At 33.9% G+C, this 17,181-nt stretch overlaps 1 protein-coding gene across 2 annotated transcripts; it reads left to right on the top strand.

Moving 5' to 3' along the window:
* The first annotated feature begins 10,384 nt into the window (after positions 1-10,384).
* LOC110904553 (homeobox-DDT domain protein RLT3) lies at positions 10,385-16,805 on the top strand. 2 transcript variants are annotated; one of them, XM_022150398.2, is made up of 15 exons: positions 10,385-10,800; positions 12,150-12,208; positions 12,324-12,626; positions 12,711-12,764; positions 12,851-13,067; positions 13,174-13,274; positions 13,357-13,443; positions 13,574-13,705; positions 13,792-13,932; positions 14,021-14,143; positions 14,229-14,645; positions 14,738-15,736; positions 15,811-15,915; positions 16,009-16,242; positions 16,326-16,805. In XM_022150398.2, exons 1-14 carry the CDS (start codon positions 10,545-10,547, stop codon positions 16,195-16,197), a joined length of 3,183 nt encoding a protein of 1,060 aa, XP_022006090.1. In that variant the 5' UTR covers positions 10,385-10,544; the 3' UTR covers positions 16,198-16,242; positions 16,326-16,805. The 2 variants fall into 2 exon arrangements, with proteins under 2 accessions (XP_022006090.1, XP_022006089.1); XM_022150397.2 differs by having other exon boundaries at positions 12,147-12,208.
* Positions 16,806-17,181: the final 376 nt, after the last annotated feature.

The following is a 17,181-nucleotide window of genomic DNA, read 5'->3' as shown; positions in this document are numbered from 1 at the left end:
TTATTTAATTTTAGGCAGAGCATAACTTAGTGTTCTAAGCTTAATTCGGCTAATGCCGGTTTTGCCCTTTTGGGCTATAAAATGAGTTTTATAAATCCGATTGACCCCAAACCTTTTTCTACTGATCTAATATGTTAAATAAATTATTTTGAGCCTTCTGGGATTTTAAAAATATCAGCTTTCTATATAAAACCCGGAAATGGCTCCAGATCGCCTTTTTAAGCGTTTTTAACGCATAAGCATGTGCTAGAACCTATTTAAGCATATGAGGTTGAAACCTACTGATGTATTCAGTAAAATTTTATATTTTAAACAGTAGGAGAGTATCTTAAGATCAGAATTCCAGTTTTGACCTTTTAGGCTTATGTGAAATTACCAAAATGCCCCTTCGGTGCATAGTTTGGTTATAAATGATAAAATTCACATATGTGTAATACCCTACTGATATAAATTATTAAATTAAGTATTTTTACTGATTAAATCAGACCTGGAACTCAGATTTATATTAAACCTCTTTTATAACCTTTTAAATGACCAATATACCCCTGCGTGGCATAAATTGGTTTTAAATTCGTTTTGGGCATAACGGAAGGTATCCTACTGATATCACAACTTGTTTAAGGCATATTAACTTAGGAAACTTGTATATGACTCTTATGGTTACTCGTTATGCATGTTTCGCGTTCGGATCGGTTTATGTAACTATACGAGTGTTCCAAGTTCTTAATTGGTTTAATAATAGAGTAAAATCGATATATGATTTTATTGTTTAAAAAGGGGTGACGGCGCAACTTGTTGCCCGACTACCTGCCATTGCTTTGTAAAAATACTAATAATAATAATAAATAAATAAATAAATAAAATAAAAAATAAAAAAAAAACTACAGAAAATATGGTATATATGCAAATCTAAGAAGATGATCAAATACAAACTTCATTTTGTATAAAAAAACAGTAAGAAAAATTTGATACATAACATCTAACCATTTCTAGAAAAGGGTATTATAGTAACCTAAATCCAATTAGTTATATGGAAATCTTTATAATTATGATAACTGTTTTTTCTTTAAAATTAAATTGGCATATGATATTCTTTAATAGGAAAATCATTTTTCATCAGTTGTTCTTCAATCTCAGTCTTCTTTACTCATAAAATCATTTTTTAAAATGTTTTAGCATACTAACACATACAGTTTCAAAACCAACGTACATCACAAACACGTTTGAAACTAGTACAAACACATCCAACACAAACACATTCGAAATTAGCACATACAATATTGAAACTAACACATACAATTTCGAAACCATCAAATATAATTTTGAAGTGCTATTTTCAGTACTTTTGGAAAATGTCATTTAAAAAATAGAGTTAAATGCCATTTTTGTCTATGTGGTTTGGTCATTTTGCCAATTTAATCCAAATGTTTGAAACGTTGTCATTTTAGTCTGAAAAATTTCAAACGTTGTCATTTTAGTCCACCAGTTTAACTCTATCAATTATTTCTGTTAACTAGAAGAGCAACTCGGTCATTTTATATGTAATTCTGTTAACTAGAAGGGCACTTCGGCCATTTAAAATTACCGAATTACCCTTCTAGTTAACAAAAAAAATAAATGGAATTAATCTAGTGGAATAAAATCAGGGGCGGACCATGTGGTAGTTAGGGGTTGCATGGGCTACCCCTCAAATTTTCGGACGAAGTGTAATTTTTTACCTTTTATGTATGGGATACCCTGAGCGAATTTTAGGATACCCCTAAACCCTCTTTAAATTGTATCAGCTGAAATAGTTGAAGCAAACAAAGAAACAAAAGAGTAGTTTTTGTTGCAGCGGTGATAACCATGGAGGCGGGAGGAAGATGAAGGGTGTCACTATGTGAGAATAAACCTATAAAATCTGACTTTTTTTTTTTTTTGACGTGGGCTTTTTCAGTTGAGCCCATCATAAATGGTAACCCACTCAAGATACTTAAAATTCCATTGCTTTGCATTAATTTTCATTGTTTTAATTTCCAGAGAACATGGAGTATTAATTTTCGTTGTTTTAATTTTATTCATTGTTTTAACGTATTTGACAACCGACTATGCCTGCAATGTTTTCATTGACTTCAATATAATGTATAGTATAACTTGTATTATTTATTGGTTTATCAGTAATGAGTTTATAGGAATTTAAGTATTCATTTTATTTTATATTTTTTTATCATCGATAATTACTTATATTTAAATATTGTTTTATTTGATTTATAACTTCTTACTATAAAAATTATTGTCACAAAATTTATTGCTTGCTAATAACATAGTTAGTGTTAATATGGGACTATCCCATTTGATAGAGACTCTTGTCTCCTAATAGGATATTTTGGGTTCAATCCCAAGCAACAAGTAATTTAGGATTAAATTTTGTATAAATTAGGAGTGACTAAGCATTACCTTTAAAAAAAAGTTAGTAATATATTTTTTAATAGAACTTTTCTAAAACCATTTTTATAATAAAAAAAACCATGACCATAGAAAAATACATTGTTAAAATCTAATCTAATCTAAATTCTAATAAAAGACTCCAAATAATGGCACATGGCAATTTCTCCTTATTCCTCAAAATTTGCTTACTATATGATCAAGCATTTATTAAATTGTATATTCATATGAAAATAATGAAAATAACAAAGAATAACGTTAATTCGATGCTTATCCTTTTGATTCATTTTGTTTTAAAATTTTTCTTAAGCGAGCAATGCTTATCATTCATTTTGTTTTAATTTTTTTCTTAAGCGTGCGGTCATTTTGTTTTTTTTAATTATGTTAATATTAAATCAATTGATTAATTACTATGAATATATCAAAACAAAAGTTTTTTAATCATTATCTTTACTATATAATAAAAGAAACCATTTAAAGGACACTTGTCATTATATTAGGCCATGTCTTATAGATAAGTTTTGTTTTTGTTTAATCTTTTCTAATTAATTATAGATAACGCTCAAACTAAATATTATTTAGTTTAATATCTTATGATAATTATTCTTTAGTTTAATTTTTTCTAATTAATTATAGATAACCTCCTACTAAATATTATTAATTTAAGATATTTTTAAATAACCAAATTATTTATCACCAAAACCAAACTTTGTATTAATATATTATTTATTTTTATTTTCGTTATTAAAAAAATTATTATATCGATTTTATTATATAATTTTTAACAAATTGTATATAACTTTTAATATTACTTTATATATAAAATTAGATTTATTACGACTTTTTTAAATATAATTTATATTTTATCACTCAAATGACTGCTTATTTGTTTCTTCAATAACATGTTTGATCATTCTTTTCAATAATCATCTCCGCAGTAACCATATCTATCGTGTACCGAGTATACCCATTAGTTTTTTAAATATAATTTTCTTTATTTGGTATATAAAATCATATTTATTTAAGCCGTGTAATACACGAGGGTTTTTAAAGATGTAAATTTTTTTATTATTTGGTAAAGATATTACATTTATTCAACCCGTGTAATACACGTGGTTTTAAAGATATACGTTTTTTTATTATTTGATATATAAAATTACATTTATTCAACCCGTACAATATGATTCTTATAGATATAACTTTTATTACTTAATATTTAAAAATGATATTTATTCAATCCGTACAATAAAGGAGGTTTTTAAAAATATATTGTTTTATTATTTAGTATATAAAATTTATTTATTTAACTCGTGTAATACACGGGGTTATAACCTAGTAGCTTATATACACTAGCAAACATAGAAAAAAATTCTAGTGTTACCAATAAAAAAATTATAATTCCGTCACTGATCTTGTTAATTTTGGATATAGGATTTATGTGTAAATTTTATTTATCTGACGAAAATGAATGTTAGGCTAGGTCTAGTTATTAATAACTACTTTAGTTGTAAAAAAATTCACAGCGTATGATTGTATCAATATACGGTAAAAATATTCTAGTGTATAAATGTACGGTAAAAGAATTAGGATACCCTAAAATTTTCTTCTAGTTCCGTCACTGACTAAAATGCCAATGTTTAAAACTCTTTGGCAATATAAAATGACCAAATTACCCTTTTATACACATATTAAAGATAAAAAAATACTTGATTTTATAGTGTATAAAAGTTATTTTATGTTAAATAAATTGATGTAACTAGCAGGAAAAAACTCAATATAAGAAAGTTTTATTTTCAATCCTCTTATTATTCCATATATAAGTTTGCAATTTTTTTTGTGCATTATCACTTGTACATTGTGCTTTGTGTGTTTTTCAAAAGAAAAAGTTGATTTTCTTTTTTTAACCCAAAGGTTTTTACTTTTTACAATTTTAACCCTATATAATTTGTTTTTTTAACTTTAACCCAAAACTTTTCATTATTTGCAATTTAACTTCACAACTTTTGTCACTTATGCATCTCATCTTTCGCAAATTTTCGTTTTACGTATAGTTCTAAATTTTTTGAGTTAATACGAAGCAACGTGCATGTGTGGTTCAACGTTTTTACCTCTATTTTTCTATGTTTGACAAGTTCGTCGCAACACGCATATCCTAGGTCGAGTCAGTGTTGGTGGTCGATGACGGTTGTGTGACAGTAGTATTATTTGACATCGTTTTACGCCCCGCCGCAACGCGGGGTGTGCTTTGTGAGGTTTTTAAAGAAAAAATGGTTATTCATATGGTTGTCGTAACGTTTGTTTAGTGGGTTTTCCAAAAAAAATTGATTTTTTTTTACTTTTCACCCAAAAATATTTTTCATAAATTACTTTTAACTCAAAAATATTTGTTTTTTTTACTTTTAACCCAAAACTTTTTATCTTTTCCAATATATTCTCATAACTTTTTTTTTACTTTCAACTTTGGTCCTTTATAGTTTTCATTTTCCGCAAATTTTTCGCTTTATGCTTGGTTCTAAATTTTGTGACTTAACACATCGCAACGTGCGTCTTTGGTTTAACGTTTTTACGTTTCGTTCTAAATTTTGCGAGTTAACACGACGCAACGTGCGTGTGTGGGTGAACGTTTTACATCGTCTATTTTTTCCCTGTTTGACAGGTTTAACATAACGTATGGGTCCTAGATTGACTTAGTTATAACTAAAGAATCCCCGCCGCAGTACGGCGGGTCGCAATCCTAGTTTAATTTAATTAGCAGAATTACTAAAATAAACTTAAAACTACTAACTAGCATAACGAATATTAAGAGGTTGATGCGTGATCGTCAGTTCTTTAAAAATTTAGATGACCCATATTTATTCACTTTTACAAATAGCATGGTTTACCTATAGAGAAATAGACAAACACTCAAATTAAATTAAGATAATACTAAGTCAGTTGTTGAAAGTAATAATGTAAATAATCATAAGAATTATGAAAAACAAACTTGGAAGACCACGTGCAGAAGAAAATCATTGGTCATCACTTCATCCCCATTTACGCATTGAATCCGCTCAAACCCTATATTTATAATACAAGCTCAGAAGAATGCCACAATTTCATATATGATAATACCTCATGTCTCACCATCAAATTACAAAATATATTAACATCATATAACAGAAGAAGATCATATATCATTCGACATGATGGAACGAAATTCGATGTAAAAACCTAGAATAATAACATCTTCATTTTACAAGAGTTATGCATCCATTGCGTCTGAACGACTCACCACCAAGTCTTTCATAGGTTGTCCAGGCGTTTGATCATGTAGTTACGCACAAAATTCATACATTTGTATTATGTTGGGTATCATGTTGGTTTAATATAACGCGAGGTGCTCCGAAGCGTTTTAGTTCCAAACGCTTTACGCACGTGAGAAGCGTGAGGCGAGAGCTTCACGTATGTGAGGCGCTCAAAATAAAAGAAATGTTTGCATACATCAATAAGACATATTCTACTTGATAATCAATAATAAACACAAAAATATCATTATAAAACACACTTAAACACATAAGAAACATAATTAAAACAAACATTGAAGTCAAAAGTCACGTAAAACATAAACATAACAATAGCCTTTAATCACTAATCGATGCAAAAGAGTGAGGGGTCGCAACATTTTTTTTGGGTAAAGAACCCAAATCTGATATGATTAAAAGTTGTTGGGCCCCTTATGAAATCCTATTGGAGGGCCCAAATAAAACCCAAATCTGACCTGATTGGGCCTGAAGCGTTGCTTCACATACCTAGCACTTCGGGTTTAAAGTGTCTCCACGAAACACTTCACGTTAAATAACGATTCTGGGAAAAAATATTGTTTTTCCTAACGCCTCGGGCACTTCATGCTTCAAGCTCGCCTTTCCAAACCAAGGTTTCGAACCCTTGACCTACCACTCTTAACTCCAATGATTTTGTCATTGGACCCAACCCCCACCCTATTTCATCTGATTTACCAGGAAGATAATGCTATACCATAAATAATAAGACATTGATATAAAACAATGTTTTAAAATCCGATTTTTATACCGTATCAAATTTGGCCCAGAAACGGTTTAACTGGCTATATTGGACGGTTCAACCGGGTATACAGGGGTGGTTTACCCGGTTCTACCCGACGGTTTAACCGATACAAGCGGCCGGTTTGAATCGGTTTTTAAAACATTGATATAAAATTACAGAAATTAAAAAGTTCAGAATACAAATGAATTTTTATCATTCCATTCCTTTCTTCCTTAGCCCAAAGAAAAAATAAGTATTATGAGTTTAGGCACTGATAAAAAGGTCCAGCTCATTAGTAAAGGGTGTTCATGGACTATGGACTGGTATGAATCGGACTGACCAGTTTGTTGCATACGGGCCTTGGTCAACTGTTACTTGGACCGAAACTGATTGTGGGCTTCTCTAAATATATGCCGTTGTGGTAGGTGGGCTAATTAGTGGCGGAACAATAATTAGTTTTAATAATTGTGGGCTGCAAGTATAGTAATTCATATGTTGGCCCGTCGTTAGAACAATAATACTCGGGTGAGGTGCACAAACAAGTTACTTTCAATAACCGGTTTGGTTAACCAGTTATACCGGTTAATTTCACTTTTTGACTTTAGGCGGTTAATGCTTTAACTAGTTATTTATTTAAATGGTCCGTTTAATTACTTTAACCGTTTATTTTCGGTTAATAACTGTTTTTTTTCTATCTATTTTTTTTGGTTAACCGGTCTTTTGGTTAAAAAACTGGCTAACCGGTTACTATACTAAATATCCCTAACCGGTTACTAACCTACGGTTAAAAACAACCACTAACTGATTATTCCTCAAACGATTAATAACCGATTACGATTAATTAACTGGTTATTTTGTGCACCTATACAATTGTTTGCCCAGTGTTGTAACCATTGTTAGTTTGCAACTAATCATGCATGATACATACACAATCTATTAAGTTAAAATAAATATAAACAATAATGTAGTTGCTAACAAAAAAAGAATTAATCAATGCAAACCATGATGGATTAGGGAAGGGGTTGGTATAACCTTTCATTCATGTTCTTACGTGGCGAATAATGTCCCAACCATGACCCCCACACCTTTTAGCCTAAATGCAATATTCTTCCACTCTTACTAAAAAGCCGACACTGCAGCATTGTTGTCTCAAATTGCTCTCATTAGCATGGGAGGTTTTTTTTTTTTTTTTTTTTTTCTCTTGTCACACTCTATATTAATGGTAATTAGGGTTTTGGCCTCATATTTGTTGATGAGACGATGAAGCAATTTATAGCGTCTATCTTTAACAATTGCTCACACAAATTTATAGGAGGATCGGGATTTCGACGTAGAATTCCCTTCATTTACGACACCATTACCGAGTGATCCCATTGGTGCAACATGATAAAAGATTGACTCCAACCTTAAGCTCACCTATCTTGATAGAATGTCATTGTAAATTGCTACTACTTGCCATTTTTGAAGGCAAGTGCCAACTGAGCCACTGAAGGATATATAATACCAAGAGTTCCTAATAAGACCATGTGTAGTGGAAAGTTGGTATAATGCCTCCATCATGGGGTATTATCCGACACGTGGTATCCTAGTCAGCGTTGTGGCATTATAGCAAAAGTGGCGTAGTGGGGCTTTATGCCAATAATGCCCATTCAATCATTTCACAATTATTTTTTTTAATTTAAAACATAAAAAACTTCATTAATTAAAAAGAAAAATTACACTACTTGAAATAAAAAAAAAACTGAAAAAAAAACAGAAATTAAAAAAACAGAAAAAAAAACCGAAAAAATAAAATAAAGTTAAAAAAAAAGGAACATGATCTAGAGTCCATATTTTTCTCTAATTTTTTGGCGACGCATTTGCGCAAGGATCAACGCAATGCCTTGTAGTCGATAGGTTTGAACAAAAATTCAATGTCCAACCATTTGCCTCGCCTCTTGCATCTCGTTAAACTTTTTTGGTTTCGGCCACTCGTTCTTTCATAATCTCATAACGTTGGTGGCCGAGGTCGCGAATGTCTTGGAGACGACGGTTCATCTCCTCGAAATCTTCCTTTAACTCGAGATCGGAAGACGACTCGACCGTTTTTTTCCCGGTTCCCTTTCTTCTACCGGTGGGTCAGACCAACTCTTCTTGAATTCCCTCGTCAACGTCCACCGCCTCATTTAAATCAACATTGCGGGCATCCGATGTCGGAGTTGACGGGTCAACGGAGGATGATGTTTTTGACCTTTTAGCTCGACGTCTACTACTAGACGTCATTGGATTAACGCGCCCACTTTGGACTTTTTCGTAGTAGCTCCCAACACTTATAGTACGTGAAAGGGCATTTCGTCCTCTCGAACTCCTCCAAAGTCCTCGTTAAAACCCCGATGTCACTTTCACCGCTCGGACGAGTATCGTAGTTACGTTGGTAAACTTCTTGGAACGCGTGAGACTTGTTGTTGATGTCGGTCCATTTGCTAGAAATGGAATCTTTGTCCCGATGTTCGCCTTGACCCCACGTGCTAAAAAAGAGTGCACGAACCCTATCCCAAAAAAGGGGTCCGTTTGAAAGTTTGCTACAAATTAAAAAAAAATTGTAAGTTGTATGTTAAAAAATAAAGTAACTAAATAAGTAAAATAATATATATATAAAATAGTTACCGGTTTCTTCGTCCTCCGAAATGTCGAGCCACGCCCGAGTCAACGTGAATTCCTCTTCCTTCGTCTATTTAATGATATTTTTTGTACGCCGAGGTTCGTCTTTTTCCTTCTTCTTATGCGACCTTTTGCCGCGTTTCGATTTATCTTGCACCGGTTCAGGTTGCGTCTCCGGCACGACATCGACATCGGGTTCGGATTCGGGTTGTGACGGTTGAGACCCGCCGGCTTGACCATAGCCGAAAGTGGGAGGCACAAACGGAGGGGCGCCACTCAAGTAAGCCGCGTACGTTAAAAAGCTCGGGTCCATGTCTTGAAGGTTATACGGGTTTTGCGGTTGGGTTGTGTTCGGGTTCGTGGGTCTTGCGGGGACACCAAAAGGGGGTCGGTATGGATGCATGATTGTATAAATAATAGGAGGAAGTGGGTTTTTTTTTTTTTTTTTTTATAAAAATTAGAAGAAAGTGGGAGAGAAAGTAGGAGAGAAAGTGGGTTTTTTTATAAAAAATGTGAGAATGTGGGTTGATATATATATATAGTGGGTAATATTTTAAATTAAAAAAAATAATAAATATGACCGTTTGTCAATGGTACAAATCTCGCCCCCCCATAAATTTTAAGCGTTTTAATTAAAACGCCTTGGTGATTTTCTTTTCGAAAATAACGCCCGGTAACGCTGGGTGTAACGGCTACCGGGGCGTTATAGAGCGTTATTTTTGAAAATTTAAAAAAAAACGCCCCACTACGAGCGGTCTAATAGGAGAACTCTCTTCCATAAAGACCTAAGTAAGTAATTATAACTTTTCTGGATATTATTTAATGACATGAAGAACTCTAATCCTAAAAACAATCATGCATTGGATAAACACGAGTAACCATACAAGATACCGACATACAATACATACCTATAGCTAACCCAACTAGTATTTATCTCTATATCCATCTTTCTTATGTAATTCGAGAATAACGAGTTTGAAGGAGGTGCGTTATGAAAAACTAATGTTTAAATGTTTATTTTCAAATTCAACCATCAATATTTAGGCCTGAGCATTGCTATTAATACTAATTATACTTTAGTACCAAACAAACTTCTATTGAATTATTGATTTAAGATAAAGTACCAAACAAAAGTTTTGAGCTAAAACTGGGAGTTGAACAAAGTTTAGGGACCAGTGAAAGATATTTCCCAAAATATCCTTACAAATTAAAATGACTAAAATATCCTGATTTTTTTAATCCTGTAAGAAAGAAAAAGTAAAAAAGAAATCGAAAAAATATCACCACAAAACCCAAGCCAAAACCCTTAACCCTACTCTGGAACCCTCTCACTCACGCCTCGTTCATTTCCATGTCTCTGCTTCAGTGAGACTTCAATCACAATGAATTTCACGACGCCATTAACGAATTAACCTTCTTACACCTTGCAATTTCTTGATATGTCGAACAAGCAAGCTCGCGGTAAGCACCAAATTCCTCAGAAGAAATGCAATCAAAACAATATGAAGCTTGCCGCCAATTCGAATAAGAGAAAACAGCCGCAAAAGCTGAATTCGAAATTAGGTTTACAAATACAGGATGATTTGTTACCTGCTCAGTATATTTTGAGCAAAGTGTTCAGGAAAGACGGGCCTCCTCTCGGCGTGGAGTTTGATGATCTTCCTTCTCATGCTTTTCGATTCTGTACTGTTAAAGGTGATTATTATTATTATTATTATTATTATCGTGTTTTTTCAATGTTTTGTTGAATGATGTTGTGATTGAATTGATGTTTCGTGAATTTATTTTGTGCGTAAGTGTTCGAAGGATTTAGTTATTGTATCATGCGTGTTGAGTTATCCGCAGTAATTGATAGCATCTGTATAATAAACTAATAATTGATGTTTGGTTTTCCATTCGGATCTCTAAAACTGCATTTTCTATAGATTATAGGGAAAAATATATAGTTTTGTGTATTTTATGTTCTACATTGGAGTCTCTAAAATGAAGAGAACATTTTGAGAGCTGATAGTACATGTCTAAGAATGATTTTGTGAGTGTTTCAAACTGAGAAAAAGCAATAAAATAATTGTTTGTGAGTAAGATAGAGATAGGGATAGAGATAGAGGGTCGGATGTGAGAGGTTTTTAAAAAATAGACAAAGTTTAGAGAAAAAGGTGTATTTTAGTTAAGTTATATAAATTTTTGGATTCATTAAAAAGGTGTATTATTATTATTATTATTATCATTATCATCATCATCATCATCATTATTATTATTATATTTTTTGTTATCATAACCAGATGCTATACCAGTTACAAATACAACAGAGAATAACCTGATGAGCGTTAATCATGGTACAGTAGAAGTGCATATGGGTTTGCATTCATATGATTCTTGTTTGGAAAGTGGTCATGAAATTCTCCTAAAACCTGTTTTCATTTTTTGCCAAAAGGAGCATTAGTAGATATGATGAAGCTACAAAAGTTGTAACTGATTTTTGTAGAGAAAAAGGTAGATTAGGGCATAGTTGTTAAAAGCCATCGCCTCTTGCGCCTAGGCCCAATTTCCTAGCAAGGCGAGGCAATTGCGCCTTAAGTCAAGGCAATTGCGCTTTAATTCTTCAGGTGATGGTTCATGCGCATATTCCAGTGAGATTCCTAGATTCTGGAGAGTTTCCGGCCAAATTCTTTAAATTCTGGCAAGATTCCAGCTAGATTTCCTACTTTTATCTAACGAAAACTATTTTTCTACACTTATAAACAAACATTTATAACTTTTGGTACTAAATAGACGATATAAAATGTTATATAATAGCTTTAGTTTTATTTTATTTGAAGAATAGTATTGACTTTCTATTATATAAAAATATTTTAAGTTTTTTTTGTTGTGCGCTTTTTTTTCTCAGGCCCGCGCTTTTTTTGCGCTATGCGCCTAGGCCACAGGCGAGACCTATGCGCCTTAAGTGCGCCTAACGCCTTTAATAACTATGGATTAGGGTTTGTGCTTTGTGTTTAAATTCTTCCATATATGTAATTGCGAAGTCTTCTGTTTTTTCTCAGCAGGTTCAGTAATATCTCATCGTGCTTGCCAAGAAAGACAAAGAGCACTTAAAAGGCAAAAGGTACAGAGAGTATAACTCGTTAGTTCAGCTGGTGTAATTTAGTCAAACCGTCTGTTCTGTTGTAGTTGTGAGTACTTGTGACCCAATGATGCTATGTTTTTATATTATTATACAGACTTCCAAGCCTACCAATGTTGAAGACCAAATTACCCCTCCAGATACTGCTTCATTTAAACATGGTATGGGAAAAGGTTTGATGACAGTATGGCGACTTACAAACCAGGAGGGTAATTCAGTCAAGAAACATGGTATCGGAAAAGGTTTGATGACAATTCGACAGTTAACAAATCCTGATGCTGTAATTCTCCCAGCATGTGTTGACAATGAAGATGGAACTTGTTCTCAGTTTTCACCTTCTACTTCACGAAAACCACCTACTCAAGGAAAAAAGAAGTCTAGAAGACAACAACCCGCGACGGTTTGCTTTCTCTTTCTTAATCTTTTCATCTTCTTGGTGTTTTTACCAAAACTAGTGTGATTACTTACAGTGGTTCATTTGCAGAGGAGGTTGGTGAACAAAGTACAAGAGAAGAAATCATTAACTAGAACTAAAAAGGTAGTTATTGATGTATATAGAAGTATCTGCTACAGGGGTTTGCAGTTGCAGTTGTTGATCTGTTGTCTTTTTGTCGTTTTTTGAAGGTGAGATGTGAACAAGTTGATACGGAAAAGCAAACACGGAGGGAAACATGTGAAATTGCTTTGGTTGGAGCGAAAAACGAAGAAGATCAAAGCCAATATGCAATGCTAGTGGATGATGAGGAGCTGGAACTAAGAGAACTGCAAGAAACATCAAGTCCGTTGACATGCTGTGCTCATTGTGCAGCCAATGGGTTGCATGGTTGTTCACTTTGCAAAGGTCTAGTTCATTTAGATGTGGTTACTTTTTTACTTTTTACCTTTTGCATTTTGATAATATAACATCCGTAATGTTAAGTGATCATTCGGTTCAAATTTTGTTTTAGATTTGCTGGAAAAGTTCCCTCCTAACTCAGTCAGAATGAAGCAACCCTTGCATATGCAGCCGTGGGATTCTTCACCACAACTTGTTAAAAAGCTTTTTAAGGTACATGTCCGGTCCGTCAGTTCTGATCTCCATTGTATATTAATTTATTGTTATTAAAAAGTTTCCTGACTCTTGTGGACAGATATTTCACTTTGTTAGCACGTATGCTGTAATAATCGGTATCCAGTCCTTTACACTTGATGAGCTTGCACAAGCTTTTATTGACAAGGTTAGTGATTATTTTCAATCCAAGTGTACATATCTTAGAGAAATTCTGTTTTAAATTCTTTAGGTTCTGTTAATCACCAAATTAGCTAAACGACATATTTTTTTTTTCTGTTTCTTCTTACTATTTTCAGGATTCCGTTTTACTTGGAAAACTTAATATAGCCCTTTTGAAACTGCTTCTCACTGGTGTCGAGAAAGAACTGGATAGTGGATTTGTATCTCATATCAGCAAGAACTGGAAGTATCGTGGGTTGCTTCAATCAGTAAGTATTAGTGATTAAAACCTTTTAATTTGTTTAAATGGAAAATTACGAGTTTAATAAAATCTGTTTAAAATCTCCGTTCGCAGGTTGAACACGAAGACTCTGTCCTAAAACTGTGGAAGAAATCCTTGAATTCCCTAACATGGATAGAGATATTACGCCAGGTGTTGGTTGCAGCTGGATTCGGTTCAAAGCGCGACACATCACTTAAGGAACCTCCCAACAAGGTAAAAAAGAATTACAAAATTACCATACATCTATAAAGTTGGTTATTATATTGTACAACCTGTTAATGATTCCGTCGCTGACTCACAGGAAGCTGCTTTGATGGCTAAATATGGTTTAAGCCCAGGTACTCTAAAGGGTGAATTGTTTAATATATTATCATTGCAAGGGAATAACGGCATGAAAATATCCGAACTGGCTACGTATTCATCGGTAAGTAACCTTGGCATTTACCCAATGTAAGATGAGCATTATCAGTGGATTTTTTATCTAACAATTTCATATTTTCTACATGAAGATCGATGGATTGAAGCTTGCGGCTGCAACTGATGAAGTAGAACAATTAGTAAGCTCAATGCTGTCGAGTGATATTACTTTATTCGAGAAAATATCTTCTTCTACATACCGTCTCCGCATTAACTCCGTCACTAAGAATTCTGAGGATGATGAATCTGATCTTGAAGATTACGGTAGTGTTGACGATGATCCCAAGGATATTAGCGATTCTCCTGATATAAATGGACAAAAGAACGTTACTAGAAACAAGGATAGTAAGTTACTCGTAATCTCCGAAATTGATGAGAGCTATCCTGGAGAAATGTGGTTATTGGGACTTATGGAAGGTGAATATTCCGATCTAAATGTTGAAGAGAAATTGAACGCCCTGTTGGCTTTGATTGATCTACTTAGTGCTGGTTCTAGTATAAGAATGGAGGTAATTTAACTAATATAGTTCTCTTATCCTGTATGTGTATATATGTATGTATATTATGTGTCTCATGTTGGGAAATGTAAAAAACCTTACAGGAACCTGCATCATGCTCTGTTTCCAACGTTCATCATATTGGTTCTGGAGCAAAAATAAAGAGATCAACCGCAAAGCAACTTGAGAACGAGCGCAATCTGCTGATTAGTAGTTGTGAGTCGGATACAGTACACGATATGCAACCGGTTGATTCTTCACGAATCATCTCAGTGATCCAAGAGAAAAGTAATAGTGAAGCAGAAATAGAAATTATAAATGATTTACATCCCATGCAATCAATCTTTTTGGGATCAGATCGTAGGTATAATCGATACTGGATTTTCTTAGGCCCATGTAACACGTGCGATCCGGGCCACAAGAGGGTTTATTTCGAATCATCTGAAGATGGTCACTGGGAAGTGATTGAAACCGAAGAGGATTTAGCAAACTTAATTTCAGCTTTGGACGAAATGGGAAGAAGAGAGTGTCATCTTCTTTCATCGTTTAAAAAGCACGGAGCTTCTCTTTGTGAAGCTATGTCCCGTACGCATACTGATGTTACAGTTGGTTTACCGGCTGTTTCAGGTGAATCTGAAAGGAGTGTTTCCAGAGATGACAGCTCATCAGCCGTGTCTGATGTGGACAACCTACTGGGACTAACTTACACCCAACACGATAATCTGGCTTCTACCAGTGCTGTTTCTATTGTTTCTATTCCGATTGGAAATAGAGAGCAGACTAAACAGAAATGGTGTCGCCTTCAACAATATGATGTATGGTTATGGAACTCGTTTTGTTCCGCCCTAAATTCAGCTAAACATGGGAAAAAGTCGTTTCTTGATTCACTTGCTAGGTGTGTGAGCTGTCATGATTTATACTGGAGAGATGAGAAACATTGTAGGATTTGTCATACGACATTTGAGCTTGATTTTGATTTAGAAGAACGATATGCCATTCATGCTGCCACGTGTAAGGATGACTCAGCCCTCGATATGTTTCCAAAGCATAAAATTTTCTCATCACAGTTACAGTCACTTAAAGCTGCAGCATACACACTTGAGGTGAGCCCTAGTTAATATTTTATATCAAAACATGTTTATGGTGTTTTTATTTTTTTTTAATTCTGTATATGCAGTCATCTATGCCTAAGGGTGCAATGGTGGGTGCTTGGACAAAATCGGCACATAACATATGGGTCAAGCGGTTAAGACGTACCTCCACTCTGGTGCAGTTGCTACAGGTACTTTGAAAATTTCTTACACACACGCGCGCATAAATATTTTAAACCAAAGTAGCCAACTGATATTTTTATCTTTTTATAAATATATTTTAGGTTCTTTCTGATTTCGTTGGTTCTATCAATAAAGAATGGGTGTATGAAAGTGACGCAGCTCTTGGGTTTGATTATGATTTGGATGATATTATTGCAAGCTTTGCATCCATGCCCCAAACATCGTCTGCAGTAGCATTGTGGTTGGTTAAACTGGATTTTCTAATCGCTCCTCATTTAAAAAAAGGTTGACCTCGAAAAAGCAACGGGTGTGACTATAAGAGCTAGATAAAAAAGGTTAGTCGTCTTGTTATCTTATGGATTAGTTTCTTAACACCATGTTAGTGATGTTAGTTTGAGTTGGTTTATCAATGATTCAGGTAAAAACATTCTAGTCGGTCAGGTAGGTATTATTCTAAGTGATCAATAAGGCAACCAACTTGAAACAATTGCATGTAATGCAAATCACCGTTTTGTATCTCGGTTTTGTGATTTGCTGATGGAAGTATGAGATTGGCGGCCAGATGGTAAGAAAAAGTGCGTGGGATCTTATCTTAAGGTTGACTAAGGCTGGGGTTACCGTATTTTTGGGACGGGAGTTAGCTGAGATGATATAAAAGATTCTTGTACAGGAAATTAGATGGTTAATCTTGAAGGAGTTTACAGCTTTAGGTATAATATACTTGTGTTGATTCACAAGACCTACTTTTTGCCAGAAAACTATCCACATTTCTTCATTCCTTATTATAGATGATGTATGTTGTAGTGCTCGCTTAAACCTTAAACGTCAAACCTTACCTTTGATCGAAATGGAATAACGTCTTATTTGTTAATAACTAAAGCTCATGTTGACTTTCTAATTGTATACTCTACTTCTGTATCATGTTGGGATGTTGACTTTGACTGCTTGGGGTTCGATTTTATCTTTATTAGAACCATCTACTTCTGTATTATATGCAAGTTGCAGAAACACTCTGCTTGCCGTTTTCCTCTTGTTGGCCCATGAAAAACATTTCCTCTTTATCAGACTCCATAAGTTCAATGGATAAACCTGCTGTAGGCTAAAGCTCGCTTTCTCGAACGATGGTTTAAAATCAAGCGCTGTGTTAGGTCCGGTAGGGAACGAAAGAGAATGAGATCGTGAAGAACCGCCTATGGTGGAGAGGGTCCCTTTGGGTTCTGTAGTTTGCAATTTGAGTGAATAAAGTTTAGTTTTATGCTTTTAAGCAAGGCCAA

Source organism: Helianthus annuus, chromosome 14, assembly GCF_002127325.2.
Source record: "Helianthus annuus cultivar XRQ/B chromosome 14, HanXRQr2.0-SUNRISE, whole genome shotgun sequence".
In the NCBI taxonomy this organism is placed as follows: domain Eukaryota; kingdom Viridiplantae; phylum Streptophyta; class Magnoliopsida; order Asterales; family Asteraceae; genus Helianthus; species Helianthus annuus.
This window is presented reverse-complemented; position numbering and strand designations above follow the sequence as displayed.

Coding starts and splice junctions, on each gene's coding strand:
- LOC110904553 (XM_022150397.2), top strand. CDS start 10,545: ATGTCGAACAAGCAAGCTCGCGGTAAGCACCAAATTCCTCAGAAGAAA. Junction 13,068..13,173: donor TGGTTGTTCACTTTGCAAAG/GTCTAGTTCATT, acceptor ATTTTGTTTTAG/ATTTGCTGGAAAAGTTCCCT. Junction 13,444..13,573: donor CACAAGCTTTTATTGACAAG/GTTAGTGATTAT, acceptor TACTATTTTCAG/GATTCCGTTTTACTTGGAAA.